Below are 21,384 nucleotides of genomic sequence, written 5' to 3' on the forward strand. Positions count from 1 at the left end.
GTTTACGGTGCTGCTTACAAAATCTTCATGGAGTTCAGGGGCTGTTTTCAGCAAGTCATTCCCAAACGGTTCTCCACTGCATATTGGCTCTCCGTGATTCCTCACCACTCTTTATGCTACGGTGTGAGCCTGGGCTGGGCTGCCAGACTCGCAGCATCCCAGGCTCATTAGCCACCATGTGTGACTGAACACGGTGACTCTGTGAGTGCCCTGAGCACAGGGGAATATTAGGACAGCTTCCGAAGTCCTGCAGCCTGGCTGACCTGCCTTGGCCTGAAGGTTGGGCAGGACTTGCTTTGCTTTTTCAAGGCACTGGAAGCTGCTGAACCCATCTCTTTCCTAGGGCCCATCTCCCTCAAGATCCCGTGGGCTGCTTTGAAGCCTCTGCCCCATGTGGGTGGGAAAGCTCATGGGCTCGTTCCTGGCATGGGGCTGACATTTGCCCTTGCTGGAGCTGGGAGCTGTAGGAGCTGGTTATTTGCTTTGTGTGATTGATCACATCTTTATGGCACATAGCACCGTGCTGCAAAATGGCTCTTTTATGTGTCACACTGACTCACAGTGTGACCCGATGTAAATGTAAGGGTGTATTTAACAACTGAAATTTACAGAGAATGGTGTTACTTTTCTTTTCTTGGAGCAAAGGGCCCTTGGCAGCTGATGGAACGGGGCACAGTGCCCTGCAGGGCACACGGGGACCCTCATGATGGCTGTGGAAGCTGTGCCAGTAGCTGCTGGAGCACTCCTCACTTGCCCCCATGCCTCACCCTTCAAAATCTGGGTGATTTATTGCTAGGAATGGGGCATCTAAACTGGATCTGACCCTGCATCTCCCTTTTCCCACCTGCCTTTTTCTGTTTTGCTTTTATACAAGGTTTGCCTTTTATTTCATTCAGCACCCAGCACAAAGTGGGGTCTCTGCACTCTCACTGGAATCATTAGGCACTTGCTAAGCATTAACCCTGGGACTGTGGAACAGAGAAACTCAACTGGCTGGCATGGCTGCAGCTGCAGAAATGGAGGTACCGGAGGGTGGGCTTTATCCCAGCAACACCTCCCTATCACTGCTGAAACGATGCTACCCTTACACGTCAACACTGAAACGTATCACTGCCACACACAGCCCATTTACTGGCAACAAATGCCACAGTGAAAGATGCCCTTTAATTAATGCACTCCATAACAAATCATCTGAAGATGGATTTGTATTTGGGGCCAGGCACTCCTGTATGTGCTGTGGGGCTGCCTGTGTGAGCGAGGCTCCTTTTGTGCATCATTTGCTGGGTTGGATCCTGAGCATTTGTGTCGGGATGACAAAAGTTGGTTTCTGGATATGCAGTCTCAGATCGTGTATCAGATGTGAAGGAACTGGTGCCTTGCACACCAAAGATGTTTCTGAGAATATCTGAGCTGCAGAATGATGCTGGCTGGGCTTGGATGTGAGCTGACACACTGCTGCATGATTCCCATGATCCCAGCATGGAAGTGTGCAAGAACTGCACTGACAGCGATGAGCGGGTGAGGTGAACTTGAGCTCCTTTCCCATCATGAGAGAAGGGAAAAATGATCTTGTGCTCAGATCTGGGGTTAAAATGAATTCACGACTGTCTCAGGAAACTGAAAACAGCCTTGCCTGGAGTGGTGAGCGACGTGCCTTGCTCTGCACAGGATTTAGTGCTTCTCTTAGCACCAGTGAAATCTGGCTGCATGCGCCTCGGGCAGAGCCAAGGCACAGTACTTGGCACCCGTGTTTGTCAGTGCTGTTACCCTGAGTCCTGCCTGGGGCTGGGCTGTAGAAAACAGATGATCCATCATCTCCTGCTTGTTTGTCCAGCTCTGCTGACTGCAGTGAAATGCTTTTGTTTTGCCAGGGAAGCCGGAGTGTTTCATGCACAGGCCAATCCCACGACCCCTGAGGATGTCGGCACTGATGGGAATGCATTGCAGGATCCCCAGCTGCAGTCCCCACAGGAGCACTCCCTGTGCACCTCAGAGGGTACGTTGCCCCTTTCTGTTCTTTGACAAACATCATAACTGAGAGCTCTGCTGTACACGTGTGATAACTCCATATGACTCCCGTGCATAAAGCAGCCCCAAATCCCCTTGTGCAGCTCCTATCCCATGGTGAGCCCAGTAGAATGCCTCACTCAGCACTCACTGCTGTCATTGCCGTTCCTTTCAGCAGGTACAGGTGTGACCATGCCCATGAGAACTGGACCAGCACATGGATCCATAGGCTGTGAGTTGCCATTGGGGACTGGAAGTACCACAACACAGAGAGAACAGGTAATTTCAGTATAAGAATTCTGCAGAAAAACTGGGGGAAAGCAGTGTTTGTTTGAGATTGATCAGAACCATCTTTTATTTCAGTGTTTTCTGGAAGAGGAAAAAAAAGCCAAAAAAACCTCAGACCCTGCTAAAGGAAATCATATTTTAGTTTGAAGCAAAATTTCATGTTATTTTGGAATGCTCTTTTAGTTTTCAGCCTTTTTTATTTGAAAAGTCAAAACAAAGTTTCATTTTGACACAGAAAATCGAAATGTTTTGTTTTGCAAATGTCAGAGCAAAATAGCTCAACGTCTTGATAATTCCCCCCCCCCCCTTTTTTTTTTTTAAACCAGAGCCAACGCTGTAAATCCCATCCTGGTGGTCTGTTGTCACACCTTGCCCCTGGGATGAGGGTCTGTGAGAGGATGCTGGAGTCCTGATCCTCGCACAGCAGTAACTGCACTGCAGGGCGTGCTGAGCCCTGGGAACTTGGGCTGGAAGGGCTCTTTGGGACTCTGTTAGGAGACACTTGCAAGGTAAGGGCGCTTTGCAGAGGGCTCTGAAAGCAGTGGGTGGGTGTGCACTGACCTCAGGCACAGTAAGGCAGAAAGTTGGAGTTTCTAACAGGCAGTATAGAGAAGCAGCTGTACGCGTTGGAGTCGGTCACAGCACCACTTATTTGTCTGCATCTCAGTGCTGAGGGTTAATGGGGATGAGGATGTGTCAGCCCTATGCCAGGTACCAGATTTCAGCCTACAGCAGCACCAGCTTTGGCAGCTTTACCACAGATTTTGTTACAGTTGTTTTTGAAAGCTCTGGTTCTCCAAATCCTGTAATTATGTGCAAGTTTCAGCGTTCTTTAAAATTGAAGGTAAATTGTCAACTCTTTGATTGTATAGAATAGCCTGAAAACAACCAAGAAGTTTTGAAAGAAAAAGAGGCAAGTTGAGGAAACCTGAAATTACTTGTCTTTGAATTCTAAAGATTTGTAAGGCAAACTCATGATTTTGTGGCCCAGAACAGGCCTGGTAAATGCTTGGTATTGGCAATACTGTGTTTATTTTCCATGCTTGGATTTCTGCATGGCTTTACACACTTTATGAAAAATACAGTATTTTATTTTATTTTTAAAAGGAAGCAGATAGCTCTGCTGGATGATCTCCAAACCAGACTGTAACATACAATAAAAATTCTATAGTGCACTGTAACAGACTGCAAAAGGATAAGATGTCACTTTACCAGCACAAAAACCAGGCACGTTACAGAGGAAGAAAATTATATGACGTATTGCTTGTATTTATGGCCAAAAGAAAAGGCAAAAAATATATACTGCGTGTATATACCCCATAGAGAAATTACAGAACAAAATTTAATTAGATCTTTATAAATGAAAGCCACATATGCAGATTTATGATATATTTATTTCTCAGCCTTCGGAAGGATGGCTGCCCTCGCTTTGAAAACCAATCATTTGCAGACATCAGGTCTGTAATTCAGGAACTGACACAACCAGAGGTTTGTGGATTGGAGTGTGGTAAATGCCAGTCCCAACATCTCTCTGTTTCAGAGGCAAATGCTGGAATTCCCAGTGGAGGTGGCGAGGAACCTCGCTGCAAAATGCTTCTATAGCAATCTTTTTTCCCAAGGTGTGTAATTATAAAGATTAAGTTGCTTGTTCTGTTAATTAAGAAACAAGACTAGTGCAACGTGTAGTTACAACTGAAGAGAAAACGTATGATTTTTATAGGGTACATCTAAACTTTCCCCTCCCTAAAGGGAGCTTCATGTTATGCTTGCAAAAAGTATCATGAGTGAGGACTAAAAGCAGCTGGAACACAGGCCTTTCTCATGGGCAGGGATCTCATGACTGGATCAGGACCTAGCTAAACATGCATAGTAAAGACTAGGTGGTGGTGCCTTTACTCTCACTAATGAAGTGTCAGTCTTTCTGAATCACGCTGGTACACCACAGACTTCCACTTCTTTGCCTCAATACTGAGAGCAAGTTACAGACCTGGTTTTCTCTGCTTCCCTAAGCAGCTTTGGGGGTTGGTGACTAAATGACTCCTGAGAATAGGAATTCAGGCATGATTTCTTGATGTGGTTTGACTTGCATTATCGTTTTCTGCTGCTGGAAGAGGAAGATCGTGTTCTTCCATCTGCCTCCCAGCTCCCAGCTGTGCGGGTTCTGATGTAAAGCCTTCAGCTTCTGCATGGACACCTTGGCTGCTGAGCACAGTGCAGCACGTGCTTTCCTGATACCACTTCTTCCTTTGTGCACAGTCTCAGAGTTGCTTCCAGGTGCCACAGAGTTGTACAGGAAATAAGGCTGCAGGTACTAGCACTGACTAATCAGGAGTGTTACCTGGAAAGCCTTGTGCAAAGCCCTGGAGGAAGGTGGTGGGAGAAGGTGAGGCTGAGCATCAGGCTTTCCTTTTACATCTCTAAACTGAAACAACTTCAAAAGAACGTCTGTTCCATTTATAGAAACAGGGGCTCATCTAGAGAGAAAACAAGAGCTGCTAGAGTTTTTAGCCACATCTAAATGAGAACAAAATTAGATTTCAGACATTAAAGTAGGACCCATAAAGAACTAAGTGCAGCAGGAGACTGGCTGCAGGGTGCAGTCTGCTGCTGACCGAAGAAGACAGCACCAACTGATTCTGACTTCAGGGAAATAAATTCATGGTTGTAACTGGTTTAGCATCTGCCATAGGGAATAAAAAAGGCCACAGTGGGTCAGTAGTTTAGTTCTGCATCTCGTCCCAAAGACAGGTCTGTTTCACCTCTTGTGGGGATTGGCTTGTGTCTCACTATGGAGCCTTTGCATCCGTGGCCCAGCTCTCCTAAGCAGGGATGGGTTGGATGAGGCAGCTCTCCTGGAGCAGGACTGGCAGTAGATGATGGCTCCATCTCTGTGATATTGAAAACAGACATCAAGGTGCTTTTCACTAACACATTCTGTCAATGCTAGAGAGTTGTCACGTGGGGAGCAAACACTGAGTGAAGCAAAGGAAGTATTTACAATTTGCTGCCGTGAAAGGAGACGAGATAAATCAATAGGAACTAAATTAGCACAGCTAGAGCAGTCCTCACACCTACTTTGGAAACTGTGTTAAAATCCATGGCCTAGAATTTGCAGGAGGGATTATATGCATTTTAGAGTGAGCTAATGTAAGTGACACCCACTTCTCAAACTGTCTGAAAACACTGCCAGAATGAGCTGCCAAAGAGCAGAGATGTAGTCAGTATTTGCTGGCTGTCAGTGGCCTCAGATAAATGCATTGGGAGGGGAATAGTGGAGGAGTCAATCAAAAGATAACACTGAGGAGAGCTCAGTTGCATAACATGACAAGAAGTCAATTTTAACTAAAGCAGAGCATATGTCTCTGTATGTGGGCATGGTTAGAGGCATGATGGCCCAGTGGGAGCCCAGAGAGAGAGACCTGGGAGCAGCACACAGGAACAAGATCTGACGAATGCCTCGTGTGATCGGCGTGGTTGTGTTACTGTGCTGCTCTTGGCTGACCTTTTTCATTCAGCTGAAACCATACCTTTCCTTTTGGGCTTTTGCTGAACTTTGCAGATTTACGACAGCATCCCACAGATACACCGTGGCACAAGACAACTTGCTAAAAGTCAGGTTGAGGTGGTGAGACTTGCAGAAATCTGTTTATTGGGGAGGTGAGCGTGGCGTTTGCAGGAAGCACCCAACGTGTGTGTGCAGTCAGTTGGGTTTATTGTAGCACAGAGCAGGCTCAGGTCTCCCAGGGTCACACACACAGTGTAGGATCGATCCCTGTGTATGTAAAGCAAGTATTTCCAAAGTCCAACAGTTGCTGCTTGCAGGCTGGCTGCTGGACATCCAGGGTGTTCAGAGCCCTCTACATCTGCCAGGCAAAACTGGTAGGAGAAAAAAAACCGTATCCAGGAAAGCCTGAACACATGGCAGCTCTGTGCAAAAGAAATACCACTGTTAGTACATTCATTCCTTGTTCCCTGACTCTTTCTGAGCAGTTTCAGCAGAATGTCCTGCTTTTCTGGTAGTGACAGCAGTGAAGTGCTGGTAGAGCCCCCTGGGTGGGGAAGGAGGGTGTCTGTCATTGAAGTGCTGTGGGCTTCAGGGGAAGAAGGGCTGGATTGGGGCTGGCTGCACAGCAGCGGAGTTTTCAGCTCTGCCCTTTTCCAGAGCTGCACAGAACTGGGTGCATGCAGGCTCTGTGCTTTGGGAGGGACACAGACCTCAGTCACTTACCAGTGCCTGCCAAAGGAACTGCAGGGATGAACTAGTCTGGTCCTGCACCGGTTTGGCAGCTTTCCATGGAAGATCATGGGCTTCACAGGGGAGCAGAAAGGCACCACTCGGTAGTTAAAGAGCAGGGGGTTCTGCCAGTCCTGCTGGGATGCTTCAGTTCCATTTACATTTCTGAAGTGTATTGAGCCCTTCACGTGGGAGATGCTATAGAAACACAAGGCATGAATAGCATGGAATATACCATAAAAACCGAGCAATGTAAAACACGTGTAGTCTAAGCAGCAAGAGGATTCTGTGCATGATCTTTGCAATTGTTTGGGTCTTAAGTATGCATTAAATTGCAGCAACTAAAGGCTATAGAGTACAGACCATAAACTTGAATTCCATTGCAAAACCATCAGGGCAGAGATGTGACCGACATTAGTAAATAGAAGAAGTGATTTTAGGAGTCTCTGTTTTGATGAGAAGAATTTCAGAATTGCTTTTCAAAGGTCGGCTACACAGCATTTTCAGAATATGTGGCGCCAGGATTGCTCTTCTCTTTTGAAAACCCCCTGATGTTTCTTGTGCATGGAAGGAGGGGGGGATTTCGTTTCACAATGGGATATTTGGGCACTGTGGTAATGGGAACTAGGCAAAACTCAGAAGGACTTCCATGCTTAATCACAGCTTATCTTCTGCAAAGTACAAAGGAGGATACCAGATCTTCTTTTTACCTTTTAAGAGATTCACAGTAAAAAACTTCTAAAATGATCACAGGGAAAGAAAGGTCGATCCCTCCTTATCTTTTCGGCCTTTCCTTCAAGAACTGGGAGTGGTTTGTGGTCAGGTTGGCTGTGCTGCCTTCTGGGATGTGTGCATGCTGGAAATGGGCTGTGGCTGGTGGTGCCAAGTGGTTGCTTGGACCTTGTTTGTGCAGAGCAAGGACTAGAAAGTGAAAGATGGGCTTGTAAGGTTACTCTGGAGAAATGTGGTGGGAAAGCTTGTCATGTCCAGTGCTTATCCTTGGGGTGTTTGTCACAACTGGACTGTTCTGATGTGCAAAGTCCTTCTTAACTGTTCTGGGGAACCTTGGGGTTGAATGGGAAGCAAGGATGAATGCTGCTTGGGTAAAGTCTTTAGGGTTATGCATAAAAATGACTGCTAGATTTAACATGGAACACATTTTCTTTTCTGCCCCATGCAGTGTGTTGGCCTTGAGAGAGCAGGAAAGACCATGCAGGGTTTAAATCATTAGCACTGGGTCATGCAATCCTGGAGCAATATTAAACCTTCATCACGTTGAATTTGGTGACAGTGCCTGCAAGTGTCTGAGAAACAGATGCTGCATATACCAAGAAGAGCTGATTTCCCACCCTAGCAGAAAAGCCTTTTAGGGAAGGAGAGCCAGAGGACAGCAAGAGGCTGTGCATGTGCTGGGAGTGCAGAAAAAGTGTACAGAAGGTGCAGAGAAGTCCAAGTGAGATGCTGCGTGTGGGACGTGCCCAGGTGCTGGGCCCAGAGCCTGGCCATGGGGAGCACAGGGCTGGGTGTTGGTGGCAGTGAGCACACAGAGCTCCACTGTGTGCACAGCCTGGGGATGGACAGGGACCAAGCTTTGTGTTAAAGAAATGCACGTTGTGCATTGCAGAGAGAAAGCTGGTGTGAAGAACATCAGCCTCATGCCTTGTTTCATCAAGGACGGAAACCTTCAGAAAGAGAGTGGGCTTCATTAGGACTAGAAAACATCTACTAGGCAGTTTTGGATTCCTAGGGATATTTGCTGGCTTTTTAAACAGATCCAGTACAGACTGAGGAGCATCAGAACACAAAGGAGATGTGAAGGGCTCGAAGCAGACCTCCCAGTGCTGTGCCTGGCTGCTGCTGGCTGCACCCAGACCTGGTGCAGCTCCTCTCCTTGGCACTAAGCGAGGTCACTTCTGCATCCCCCCATGTTATTAATGGCACGCCTGGTGCCAAATAGGATCTTTTCCATTCTTAATCTGTGATTAACAAGGTTGTTAAAGTTGTTCTTAGCTCTGCCAAAACCAAACAGAATTTTATATTGGGCTACACGTTGGGCAAAGGCTGTGTTTGAAGTAGTCTTTAATCTTAGCTCCAGTATTAACTCATATGTAAACAGTCACGTTTTATCAGCTCAGCTACAGAGTAATGTATTTGTTAGTCTAATTTTAGTAACTTGTAGGTAATTCAGTATGGTTTGAAATAGGTTATATAGGAGCGAACAGATCTAATTTTCCACTGGCAATGCAGGTAAAGGAGTCCCCTGGTCCTGCCAAAGCCCTTGCCTGTTTTCTGAATAGTTTCACTGATTTTAGAAAAGTTATTCCAAATGTGTGAAAAAGCAGAATTCCTAGATGTGAGGCTTTGCAGGGCTGAGGCCTGCCACTGTGTTTTCTGGTAGTGGTGTTTGACATTGTAGTGCATTTTTTTAAAGTGTAGCACCTATTTTTTACCATGCTGTGCAATTAGTTTAAGGACAGAGCTGTGACTACTGAACGTTTTGCTGAAAGTTACCATATCACGATGGAAGAGAGGAGCAATGTTCTCCTTTTAACTGCAGGGCAATGTAATTGTGCTGTCCCCATCTCTGTGGCAGATGTTGGAGTTTCAGTGCCACTGCTGTCTGTTAGCTCTTTCATGCAGTTGAACCACAGTCTTTTACCAGCCTCATCTATTTCATGGTCATTCACAGGTGGGGACAGTCCCTGTGAATACAGACATTGAATTAGATTTGCCTTTGCTGTAGGACTTGGTTTTTCCTGTTGGAAAAATTGTTCTAGGCTGGAAATTGAAAGAAATTGCCATGTGAAATCTGAAGAAGTGCAGAATATGAAACTGTTTCCCTTTGCACAAAGACATTTCAAGATGATTTCTGAATGGACATGAATGTCGTTTTATTGCTGCTTGGCACTAACAGCTAAAGGAGGTTATGAGGGAAGAGGAGCTGAAAGGCAGTGATCTTTTGTAAAGTTGAACTCCGTCCAGGAGGAATATTTTACGAGTCAGGTCTTTCCTCTCCTTACACACCTGGGATTTCCAGGTGATTTTGGTGGGAGCAGTGGATTCTTGACAGCCTCCTGTGAAGGAGTGCAGCTCTGGTTCCCATTCCTGCTTCTGATGTGACTTTTTAGAGTTTATTTCCAAGCGGCCTGGCTGTGCGTGCCTTAACTCCCATTTAAGAGGCAAGCCTTATTGTGCTGTGGGGGAACTGCACCCATAAGTGCCGATCTTTTGTTTTTCTATTGGGAAATTCAGCCTGAATTAATGCCAAAGCAAGCTTAAAAATTTCCCCTGTTTTTTTGCCCAGCATCTTGCATGCTCGAGTACTGGTCATACCCAGATCAGCATTAACTAATGCTGGTAACTGAAATTTCCCCTCAAGGGATCAGAGTTGTGTGATCTGAAGCAGGAATGCCTTAGTTTGTGTAGAATTGATCTCACTTGGAATTCTGCAGCATTTATAGCAGCTGGCTGGGCTACTTGGTCATGCACATCCCAGTCCTTTATAGAAGCAATTTTTATAGAAAACATTCCCCTCTGCCTTCCTTTTCCTTTTCCTTTTCCTTTTCCTTTTCCTTTTCCTTTTCCTTTTCCTTTTCCTTTTCCTTTTCCTTTTCCTTTTCCTTTTCCTTTTCCTTTTCCTTTTCCTTTTCCTTTTCCTTTTCCTTTTCCTTTTCCTTTTCCTTTTCCTTTTCCTTTTCCTTTTCCTTTTCCTTTTCCTTTTCCTTTTCCTTCTTTTTCTTTTTTCCCCCAGCTAAATGTATTTCATTACCTGCCAGACTTGCACATCTGTATTTGGGCAGGATCTGTGTTAAAAATGCTCTGAAATCATAACCTGTATGGCTCTCAACTTGGTTTGTGTGTTTGGGAAATCTGGATACCAGGGTGGGAAAGACCAATATGAAAAGAATAATGAGACTCAATCGACTGTGAAATCCTTCTAGGAACAGGTGTAACTGTGATCGTAAACATTCACAGGATATTTTACCACCAGCTTTAATCCCTGCAGAGAGGAATATTGAGGGGTAGGAGAACAAATGTGAAAGTAACTTCAAAGGCTGAGTTAGAAGATGAGGAACACAAACCTCAGGTCCCACCATGAAGCAGTGAGGGCAGAGAGGGCTCCGTGGTTCCTTTGATCCAGCATGGTGCTCCAGGTCAGTGTGTCCCCATGAGAGGTCCTTAGGGTGCTGATGACCCCGGGCAGCCCACTGATCACAAACTGAAGGACAGGAAAAAAATGAAGAGCAGGACGTTCAGCTGTAGCAATGGCTGCTGGAGGAGTTGGCAGTGAGTTGGAGCAGCTCTCTGCAGAGAGAGGCACTAAGAAAATAGGTGAACAAGGTCGTGTTTCCTTGTGGAGGGCACAGAGCTTTCCTTTAATGAATGCACAGGAAATGTAAAGCAGGGAAGGGTCTGAGAACTGCGCGAGGAAGTTTGATATGGGTTGAAAGTTCTTCCTGTGCTGAGAGACTGCCTCCGAAGCAAAATGCCATTTATGTTCCACCGGAGCCTGGGCTTGCACAGTTCCCTCTAAAGATCTCTTTGCTGGGTGAATTTTTCCCACTGCAATTAAGGAAACAAAACTCATTGGTGACTCCAAAGAGGGAAAACGAGGAGCGATAAAGACAAACATGTAGGAAGTGCTACGGAGCGATAAGGAAGCTGGAATGGTAAATCAAAGCCTAAAGAGGAAGGATACGAAGGGGCACAGAAGTATAAATCTTTCTGAGCTGAGCAAGGAGCTGCTGGAGCCCTCAGAGGGATGCGAGTGGAAGGTGGTGAGTGAGTGGGGCTGCCGAACGAATTCCTTGAGTTGGGAAGCAGGGGAGAGCAGCTGAAGGTCACATACTGCAAGGAGGACAGGGAAACTGTTCTTCTGTGTGCAGAGAGAGAGAAGGCGTATTATTGAGAAGTTTTATGTGTGTAACCCAAGCGGACAGCTGGGAAATTAAAACTACTAAAATTGACAAGTCACCAATTTTAGATTAATTGCAACCTACAATTCCTGGAGTTGGTTTCTGGCCTCAGTGTTTGAGAGTCCCTGGGAGAGTGCTGGTATCTGAGGAGGGAGACACAGAAAGCATTGTCTCCTTATTTAAAAAATGGAGTAAAGCAGCAGGAGACAAAAAATATATATATATTTGGCAAGTTGTAGAGAAGATAGAGTAAATATGACTAAAAGCAAGCACCGGGCAACGTTTCAGAGCCATCTGATAGGCAGTGAAGTGGCCCTTGATACCCTGTGGTCTTAGTTCTGAAATGTGTGCATTGAACAGGCTGGAGGAGCACTGGTGGAGCTCGGTGCTCACACAGCCCCAACCACCACAGAGCTGCAGCTCCGGAGGGAGCTGTGCAGGCTTCCTGCAGATCAGAGCTGGCTGCAGCAGTGCCTGGGGCTGCGCAGCTCCCTTGGAGCAACTTGCACACCAGCTTCCAATGAATACAGCAACTGCACTGTGATTTTCTAAACGCCCTCTGAGCTCAAATGGCAACAACCTGTAGTGTTTGACATCCACTCCATGCTTCTTGTCGCCAGCAGTAGCTGAGGCAGACGTCAGTTGCCAGCTTTGCCATGCTGATGCTTCCAGCTGCCCTGACTTTCTGCCGTGCTGACATTTGGGGTTTAATAGGAGCCAGCTCTGAACTCAAGTGCCTTTGGTAAGGTCAGTTCTCTTGTACATGAACAGCAGCTTTGAGCCTTCAAACACGCTTTCTCCACTTTCTCCCACACCCAGCATTCATAGTGAGGTCTCATCCTGTAGAGGCTGTGCTGGTGGCAGAGGTGAAGGCAGGCCTTCCTCAGGTTATTTTAGCTAAACCAGTGATTTCCAGACTTTTTTTCTTCTTGTTACGGAGATCTGAATGTTTCACACTGGGGGCCTGAAGTCTTTTTACAAGAAACTATGCTTATTTACTGTCTTGCTGCTCATGTAAATTCTTTGGTGCGTTTTGCAGACCTTTAGAAAGAGGCTGTGTGCCTAAAGGGACTCGATGGAACACCGCTGGTTTAATGAAGCTATTGCTGCTCATGGCCTTTTATTTTCGTAAGCTGTGTGACAGTGAAGACGAGCAAAGACAGAAGGATGCAGAGCTGCAAGCTCTTCTCACCTTCAAGAAATTAGGAATACTTTTTATTTGGACGAGAATTTCAATAGAATTCCCAGGACTGATGTCCCACAAGGCTCCTCTTGTGAGGTGTCACGTTGCCCAGGAGACAGACTGAGCAACTGAGACATTCTGCAAGTTTTTGAAAAAGAGATTTATGTATAAATGTGTTACGGGAAAAAATACCTCTGCTCATACACATGGTAATTCTTCTGTCTTACTTTGTTTACTATCTTTCTTTCTTTCTTGTTTTCAGAGATTTAAAGGAATTTAATTAAAAAGGCAGTTTAACTACCCTCTTTTTTCCAGATAACAAACACTAAAATAAAATGAAGTGAAATATTGGAGAGCCTGCTTTATACCCCTTTTAAAACCGAACACAAAAGCCAAGTGAGATCATCGGGTTTATTAGGCAAGATATTTCCAGTAAAGATGGGGAAGCACTCCTGCCACCATACAAGGAACTGCTCAGCCTCCGTCTGGAAAGTCACAGCCAGTTCCCATCATCTGTCTTTGGGAAGGAGAAATCCAAAGCAGGACTCAGAAGACGACTGGGACAGTGAGGGACACAGAAGCGACCGTGTGGGATGTTCGGTGTGACAGAGCTGAAGAGAGGGCACTGGTTTCTGTAGATACAGCAGAGGAAGAACATTACATAAATGACAATAAATCTCTGGACAACAGAGTGACTGTAAACTGGCACGGAATACACTGACGCTGGAAATGAGGGTTCTGGGCTTTGGAGCAACCAGGTTCTGCAAGATTTTGCATCAGGAGAGCAGAGCCAGGTCCTGTTGCATAACCCACACACGAACAGGTTGGCATGTGATGCTGTGAAAGCGGACTCTGGCTGCAGTGATCATCTCCAGTCCCATGTGCTCCTAGAATACCAATAATTTCTTCCACTGGCCTTGCTATTCCACAGGCAGCTGTCTAGCTGTGATCTTCCGGAGAGCCAAAGTAAGCTTTATTATTTAGGTTTTAGCTCAGCTACAATACATCATTTAGAAAAAGTCCTGCTGTGCTAAGCTGCATTCAGTAGCATGGCAACATCCAGTGTATATATTTGACTGCACTCTGGTTTGTCTTTTGTTAGCTCCGATGTCAGCAGGTAAGTGAGCAGAGTGGCCCTGAGACCTGCCAGTGTGGGGCAAAGTGTTGGAAACTGTCTCAGTTTCACACATCTTTAACAAACCTGGTGCTGTTGTGTTCTTCACCAGTGCTCAGGACACTGCTGTCAATGCATCACACCCAAAATGCACAGACACTGCTTTGCTCCTGCCTTTTTGTGGTTTTCTTGTGGCAAGCTGCTGGGCTTGAGCTCCTGGGCTCCGTGCTGTGGCTCCCTGCAGCCCCAAACCTCCTTCCCTTTCCAAAATGCATTTTGAAGCTTCAGCTGTGGTGATCTGGGTGCGTGTAAGTGGGAGTGCTAACGTTATGGTGGCTAAAGGGGAAAGCTGTGGCCCTATGCCCTACAGCAGAGCTCTCCAAGACATTGCGCCAGAGACTGCAGCTTACTCAGTGTGCTGCGGAATGGGATCTAGGAGCTGCAACACCGTTTGCTTAATGGCCAACAGTGACAGGGTTATAAATCAACAAGGCACCTATTACCTCCAATGGAAATGGTAATCTGGTTTTTCTCCGAGCGGCTTCTGTTGCAATAATCATGTGCTTGCAACCTCTTCCAGGGTACAGTGCAATGCATCTCCCTTGCAGCATCCCTGCCTCTGGGAGCCATCCCAGCTCAGCAGGGCACTGAGCACCGCCTCGACCCCTGGGAACCGCAGGTGCTCAGCAGGATACGTGCAGGTTCACCCCGCTTATCACCAACAGCTGCAGGGCAGCCTGGAAATGGAGTCGCGGGAAGGGAAGGGATCCGTAGGGCTGCTTTCTTCCTGCTTTTTTCTCCACTCAGAGGTCTGGAGGGCTGTTGAACACGGTGGAGCTCCGCGTTCAGAGCACCCTGCGCAGGAGGCAGCAAGTGGCCGGGATGGCAGCGCCCTGGTGTCAGGTGTCTGTCTTAGCCTCTTCCCAGCAAGGTCTCCATCTAAACCGACAGGAGCTCTCTGGACTCCGAACCATGGCATACGTGTATTTTTAGAAGCCAATCAATCAGTGGTGACTGTTCAAGTTCAGACAAGTCAAACACAGCCTGCAAAGTTACACAGAAGCACTGTGTGTTGTAGAAGGGTTGGTGAGCCTGCTTATTATTTGGTGTGCTGTGCCAAATGCAAGAGCTACTGAGGCTGGGTTCTTTTCGGAGAGATATCTGCGAGAAGTGCAAGTATAAACAGACCGTGGATTGTAAAACACAGCTTTTTAATTGAAGCAATAAATGACTGTTTGTGCTTCCACAGAAGCCCTCTTTCAAGGTGCTGCGTGTTTTCCAAACTTTAACACAGCCCTAGGTTCAGGGTTTGTCATCTGGGCTTTTCTGTAGGTGAGGAAACTGAGGCACAGAAGAACGTAGATGCTGCCAAGGAGCAGCTTGTCTCCAGGGAAGTGCTGTGCTGGGCAAAGCAAACAAACACCTGTGCCCTGGCTTCCCTTCACAGTCTGATCAGCGGAAACAGCAGCAGAGGGGTTAGGTCAGCCTCAGGGCTCTGGGCAGCAGCAGCATCAGATTGGCTTTTCAGTGGCTTTGGCTACGAGGCAGGAACGTCCTGAAGCCTTTCGACGTGTTTCTTCAAAGAGCGCAAGCTGGGGTTTGGAAACACTGAGCACAGAGCAGGTGTACAAATATAGAAAGTCATCGTAATGAATCGTATCCCTGCACGAACAATGCAGAGGCTCAGTAGTTGTGAGGAAGCAGGCACAGCCTGGAGTCAAGCTGGACCTCTAACATCAGATACCAACCAGTAAGTGAGCAGATTAGAAAATGGCGTTCTGATTTTCAGAGCCTCAGTTTATCCGACTTGAAAATTGAACTGATGCTTTCCTATGTCACTGACCACTCAGTCGAGAAACGTGGCTTTGGCCTCTTCTGTTTCTCTTCTTCATGCCTTCCCTCCATTGCTACGAGACATCTGCTCCGGAGCTTCTGGTTGGAGTCTTTGCACAGCTGCACAAAACGTAGTGTATGATCTGATTCTCAAATTGGGCTTAACTCATATGTACAGTGCCAGCTGGAGGGGCCTGCTGAGTTTTTGCTGATGCATCAGAAATATATTTTTAGGAAGGTTTCTCTATAATTATCACATTATAGCTCCTTCTGGATCACTCAGAGTATAGTAAACAATTGCTATACTTGTTAGAGGTCATGAATACAGAAAAACATTCCTCTGTGTGAGGTCTGCTGTTAAATAATAACTTGTCATTTCATGGCGTGGGGGGAGTGAATGCCCTCGAAGGGACGTGCTGACATTGTTCAAGCCAGTGATCCAGTTCCTGTAATTTACACCACTTTCTTAAAGCTGCTTCTCTGCACAAGAACAATGGATGTGCTGAGGGACAGCTGTTGCCCTGCTGCAGCTCCCGTTGCCTTGTGCGTTGATCCTCTCTCTGGTTTCTCTGCTGTGCTGCTGCAGCAACACGTGGATGGTTCACTGCTGGAGGCCTTGGAGATGATGGGTGAGGAAGGTGGTTACTGGACAGCTGTGCAGGGTGCAGCCCTAGGCAGATGGGGCAGGTGAGTGGCATTAGAAGGTGATCATACAAAGAGGTTGTTAATGAGTAATTTCATGATCAGCGAGTTGAGTGAACACTGCTCACCTTTGTGGCATCGCTGCTATCTGGTGTAGGGGGAGCATCCACTGCTGTCCTTTCCTCAGGGGATACTAATGGTGTCTGTGTCCTTCATCTGTCATCTGCAGCGCCTGTCTGGGACCTCCAGGGCTCTGAGAAATCCTCCTCTCTGTCTCGAAATAGTCCTCTAATAGTCTCCTCTATGTCTTGAAATAGTCTGACATGATCAAGAACTACTTGCACACATTGGGCTCACACAGTGCTCCATGTAAACCTTTATTCCCTTGGGAAATCCAGGCTTTACAGTAATCACCTTGCTGTTCAACCAGGTATAACGTGCAGTTGTGATTTTCATAGCACAGTAGAAAAGTGAGGATCTGGCTGTGGCTGAAGTCAGTTAACAAAACAGATAAGTTAGGGATCCCAGAGCCCCTGCAGTCCTACCTCAAGGCCAAAGAAGAAACTAAGAAGTCTGATGGAGCTGCAGAAGTGGGGTAGAGCAGTGAGCTCCAGCCAGACAGGTGACAGATGTGTCCATTATGACATCTCACAGTCCCTCCCTGTGGTATGGGAATCTGCCCTTTAATATGTGGTCAAAAGAAAATTAGGTCTTGGCAAAAACATAGCAAATTTAAGAGCTCAGTCTGGAAGGAGCTCAGCAGGGAGGCATAGGAGCTGACTGCAGCATTTCAAAGTCTTTCTAGAAGCTGTGGTTTGGAGAGGAAAAGGGGATGAAATCTTCCATGTTGCAGCATGCAGGAACTCACCAGCTCTACCTCTTCAAATGTCGTTGTGACATGGCTCCACCATATTCATACTCATGACTGATGGAATGGCAGTCTCCACACTCAGCCCCTTGCTTCTTGCTTTTCTTGGTTTGTGTTGCATGCTCCATGTTGTTTTAATGTAGTTCCTAGTATTTAATGCATTTTTATTGCTTTCTCTAATAACATCGACTGAGTGCAAGGAGCCAATCTAAACAAGCTGTGCCAATAAGCCAAACATTTCACTTCAACCAGCAAAGCGGATGCCTCTTATCCCTACTCAGGCCCGGCTGTGCAAACCAAGGACCTCGTTGCTCATCAGGGAGAGCAAAGTAAAAGCCTGGCAGAGCTGGGCTGTGTCCCTGTGTCCCTGCCACATGTGTGCCATCGAGGTGTGTCGGCGCCGAGGTGCAGATCTGGCAACGTGCAAAGCTGGCTTTTCTCAAGGGATTAACGCAGCATCTTGTCTCATGCACTTTGACAAGTTGGGTCTTGGTTTTGAGAGACTGTGAGCACCTTTAAATCCCTTTGACATCAGTGGAAGACGGAGTTCACGTTCTGCATCACTGAAAGCCTTTCCAAGCAATTAAAAAACAACCCCAGACCTCCTCCCCTGGTGCTGATCTGTGGTGTGGTGTTGACGTAAGTGTACTGGAGTTTTACTTACAGCAGCTGGGTAGTTGGCACTTTCATAGGACTTTTAAAAATTTTTTTCTGTCTTTTGCACACTATTCCTGATTTTTTTTTACTCTCTGTTTGCTTTTCTCCTACAAGCCCAGCCTTCATGCCCGACATCTCAGCACTGCTTCCTGTTGTTCTCTGTGTTCTCCCTTGTTCCATCTTCTCTTCCCTGGTTTCCTCCCTTTCATTTTAAACTTATTTTCCTCAGGCTGCCTGAGCCCATCCTCCCAGAGGGGAAGTGTATCTGTCTCATTCCCATCTCTGTTTCCCTCCAGCCCTACAGCTGTTCTCACTCCGGCAGACCCCACTCCTGCTCAGAACACCATGTATGTCCAACCCCTTTCCTCCACCACTGCAGGTCAACAACAGAGAAAACAGAAAATGCCCCAGGATGGGGAGATTACAGCCAGGAAAGATCATTCCTGCAAGATGCCAAGTGTTGTCTCACCAGCGTTCGCCTGGACTGCTTTCATCTGGCTGGATGGTGGAACCCCCATCCCCAGCACTGACACCATTTGCAATGTTTCATGCCACGCAATCCATCGTTGCTCCTGAGAAATTTTCGCCTTTTATGCTGCCCAAGCCTGAAAGCCATAAACTCTGTAGTGAGGATGTGGTGAGGTGTGAATGTACACTTCATTTCCAAGTGGTTCTTTTCCCCTCGTGTGCTGCACTTTACCAGCAAAGCAGTGGGCACCATTCTCTGTGCTTTGCCCGTGTAATTATGTGTTTTCTAGCTGTGCTCGGTCAAAAGTAATCATGGAGTTACAACCTCAGTTGGGACAGAAATCAATCAGTTTAACAAGTTGACTCGTGTGCGATTACAGAAGATACATTCTGCCACTGATTTGTTCTGCCACCCTTTTGCCCTCCTAAGTAGAACACACCGTGGGGACGGATGAAGCCAGTGAGCAGTTGGTGGTGGCACAGCCTGCCCGTCCTGCTGGGGTGAGGTACGTGTACAGCTTATGGATGTGAAGGGACTTTTCCCTCCAGGGAACTGGGATGCATTTAGCTGCAGTCTGCAGATTTGCCTTAGGCACCTTGTGACCCCTGCCTTGGGTGTGTTTTTACAGAAGTAGGGAATTATCAGATATGGAAGGAGAATGTGCATGGGCTGATCTGCCAGCGCTGCCGTCCACGTGTAGCCAGCTGCAGTCACATCCCTTGCTCTGTCCCTTCTCCTCCTGTGTTCCCCGACTCAGACTTCGCCTTGTTCAGCAACAAAGAAAATGCCTTCAGAAGCATCGTTGCCCTGATACAGTAGGAGGCTGTGACAGATTCAGTCACTGCTGGGGAATGAGCGCACAGCAGTGCTGCGCTGTCTGTGCCATTATTGTTCTCTGCTGCAAACTGGAAGCGACTGAGAGCAGGGCAAGGCAGCAGCCCTTCTGTAACAGCCCCCCCGGGATGCACACACATCTCCAGTGGTGCAGGATGTGCACAATGGGCATGGCTGGCAGCTTCTGCCACGAGGATGATGACAAAATCCCTCCTCTGGATTTCGCAGTGATTGACATTGTTGGCTTTTAAAAGATCAAGTAAAGAAAGGAGAAGGAAATATGTAAACTTCCAGGGCAAATTGTGTTGAAAAATTAGAGAGTGATACAGTGGTTGGCTCCAGGCTGGTCCTGCAAGGATTGACTCTCATGGGAATAGTTATGACCTCTCTGTGGGTTCTTCTCATTAGGGTTTGTGATGGAGAAGTCAGTGTGCGTTCCCTCTGCTCAGTGCTGCACTCAGCTCTGAAACTGCCAGCAGCATTTCCAGACACAGGTACGTATGGGGAAATCCAAAGCACAGTGTGAGTCTGCATTACCTCTTGGTTACGTGGATTACTGAATCCAAGAGAAAGTTTTAGTTACACAACACAAACAGCCCACTTGTGAATGTGTCACAATGATACTCTGGCACACTCAGCAGCCCATAAAAATGCCCACTCTGCTTATACTGCTGAATTGTTTCAGCCTTTGATAAACCATCTGTTGCAGCCTGTTGTACATTTTAAAGCATTTCTTGCTAATGGATTTTCACAATGTGGTTTAAGGGATGTTGTTATTAATAAATGTAACTGTACTGAATAGTAATTTGATAAAGATGAAAGAGGCATTTATGAATTTCACTTTCAGCAGCTGCTAGGAATTTTTCCCTTCTTCAGAATTTAATGTTGATTTCCTTTTCGTTAAAACTGTTATATTCTCACTTTATAAAGAGAATATCAGAGGAGTTGGACCAGTTGTGCAATCTTCTGTGTGGTAAAAATCCAGTTCTGCTCAGTGCATGGCAGAGATTTCCTTGCTGAACAGCAGGGCTGGCCAAGTATCCCATCAGAAATGCCTACAAATAGTGTGTATATTTGAAGTTGTTTTTTAAAATATGATTAATGGGTCTTAATATTGATAGAAGCATTAAAAGAAAATAATTTATCCACACTTCTTGCTAATGGACTGATCTCTATTACGTTATCGTTACAATGGCCTCGTTGTGTATAAATTAATTAGGGACTTAATACCACTGTTTCATACAAACAGTGTATGATTGGCTCCAGTTGAGCAGGAAACGTGGGGTGTCTGAAGGCTGCTCTCTACCACAAAAAGGGCTCTGCTAACACTGGTGGCACACAGTAATGGAAGTACCATGAGTTATGTTGGGCCAAGCAGGGGCAATGGTGAGGAGGAATGTTAGCAGAAACAGAATGGAAAGCTTTCTTTCCTAAGAAGTGAGCTTTGCTTTACTAGAACCTGATCCACACAGAGATGGACGTCTTCAGCAGAGGAGGCAGGTATTAATCACAGGAAATAATGTGTTTTCACAACTCGCAGAGCAGGAGTTCTCTTGACAAGAAAAGATTTTCTATTTTTGGATTGTGCTTTTAATTAAAGATGCATGAGGTGCACATGCAGAAAGGACCAAAAGGCAGTGTGAAGCTGGAGGGTGCTGAGAGACAGAGCCCTGCTCCTGCCCCTCCAGGCTCCCTGCTGTGTGACACTGCACGGCGCTTCTCTTCTCCTACCTCTTTGCTACCTCCCACTTTCTGTGCATCGTCTTTGTTAGCTCTTTTCAAGGGCTGAAGCTTTCTTGTACCTTGAGTTAGCACTGCATTTAGCTTCTCCAGATGCTATGGTACTGCCATCACAACTAATAGTCAGTCTGCCACCCAGCTCATTCTCTCAACTCGTTCTTTTGCAAAGTTGCACATCCTTGTGAATAGGCAGCTCAGGGATTTATATAGAAAGCAGCAGTGTGGATCTGCCTCTGATCTTAAGGATAAATCAGGAGTAAATTCAATGAAATTCAGCAGGAATACAATAGGTTTTTGTTACAAGGGGAACTGAGACATTCTGTACAAAATACACAAACGCTACTTGCAGTAAAGTTTATAATACAAGACAAGAAAATGGTGTGATGTCTTGCTCCCTTCACATTGCGCTAAACTTCTCCCTTGGGGTGACTCTTTTATATTATAATCAGTCAGTTTTCCTGGACTAATTTCCTTGCATAGTAGGCTATAAATAATTATTATTGGTATTGCACGGAGGCTACAAGTTCCTGGACAGCCGTGACCGAATTCTTAATTTGCCAGTTACTGATATAATGCATCTGTTTTTGTGATTACTTTAA

The 21,384-nt window shown here is 46.3% G+C and overlaps 1 protein-coding gene and 1 long non-coding RNA gene across 3 annotated transcripts in view; one reads left to right on the forward strand and one right to left on the reverse strand.

Annotated features, from left to right (window-relative positions):
• Positions 1 to 21,384, forward strand: part of COPRS (coordinator of PRMT5 and differentiation stimulator) — a 133,594-nt gene that overhangs the window by 101,491 nt on the left and 10,719 nt on the right. The window contains exons 3-5 of one of the 2 annotated variants that reach the window (XM_090122102.1): positions 1,872 to 1,996; positions 2,183 to 2,286; positions 2,622 to 2,804. In XM_090122102.1, the coding sequence (XP_089978228.1) occupies positions 1,872 to 1,996; positions 2,183 to 2,197 (140 nt within the window). In that variant the 3' untranslated portion in view covers positions 2,198 to 2,286; positions 2,622 to 2,804. The remainder of the gene's footprint in view (positions 1 to 1,871; positions 1,997 to 2,182; positions 2,287 to 2,621; positions 2,805 to 21,384) is intronic. The other variant, XM_090122103.1, reaches the window with a different exon arrangement.
• LOC149915376 (uncharacterized) lies at positions 4,920 to 10,913 on the reverse strand. Its single transcript, XR_016459134.1, has 3 exons — positions 10,612 to 10,913; positions 6,524 to 6,727; positions 4,920 to 6,222 (listed from the first exon to the last, which is right to left on the reverse strand). It is a non-coding gene; the product is annotated as an uncharacterized LOC149915376 (long non-coding RNA).

Source organism: Phasianus colchicus, chromosome 20 (assembly GCF_987193195.1).
Source record: "Phasianus colchicus chromosome 20, bPhaCol1.hap1.1, whole genome shotgun sequence".
In the NCBI taxonomy this organism is placed as follows: Eukaryota; Metazoa; Chordata; class Aves; order Galliformes; family Phasianidae; genus Phasianus; species Phasianus colchicus.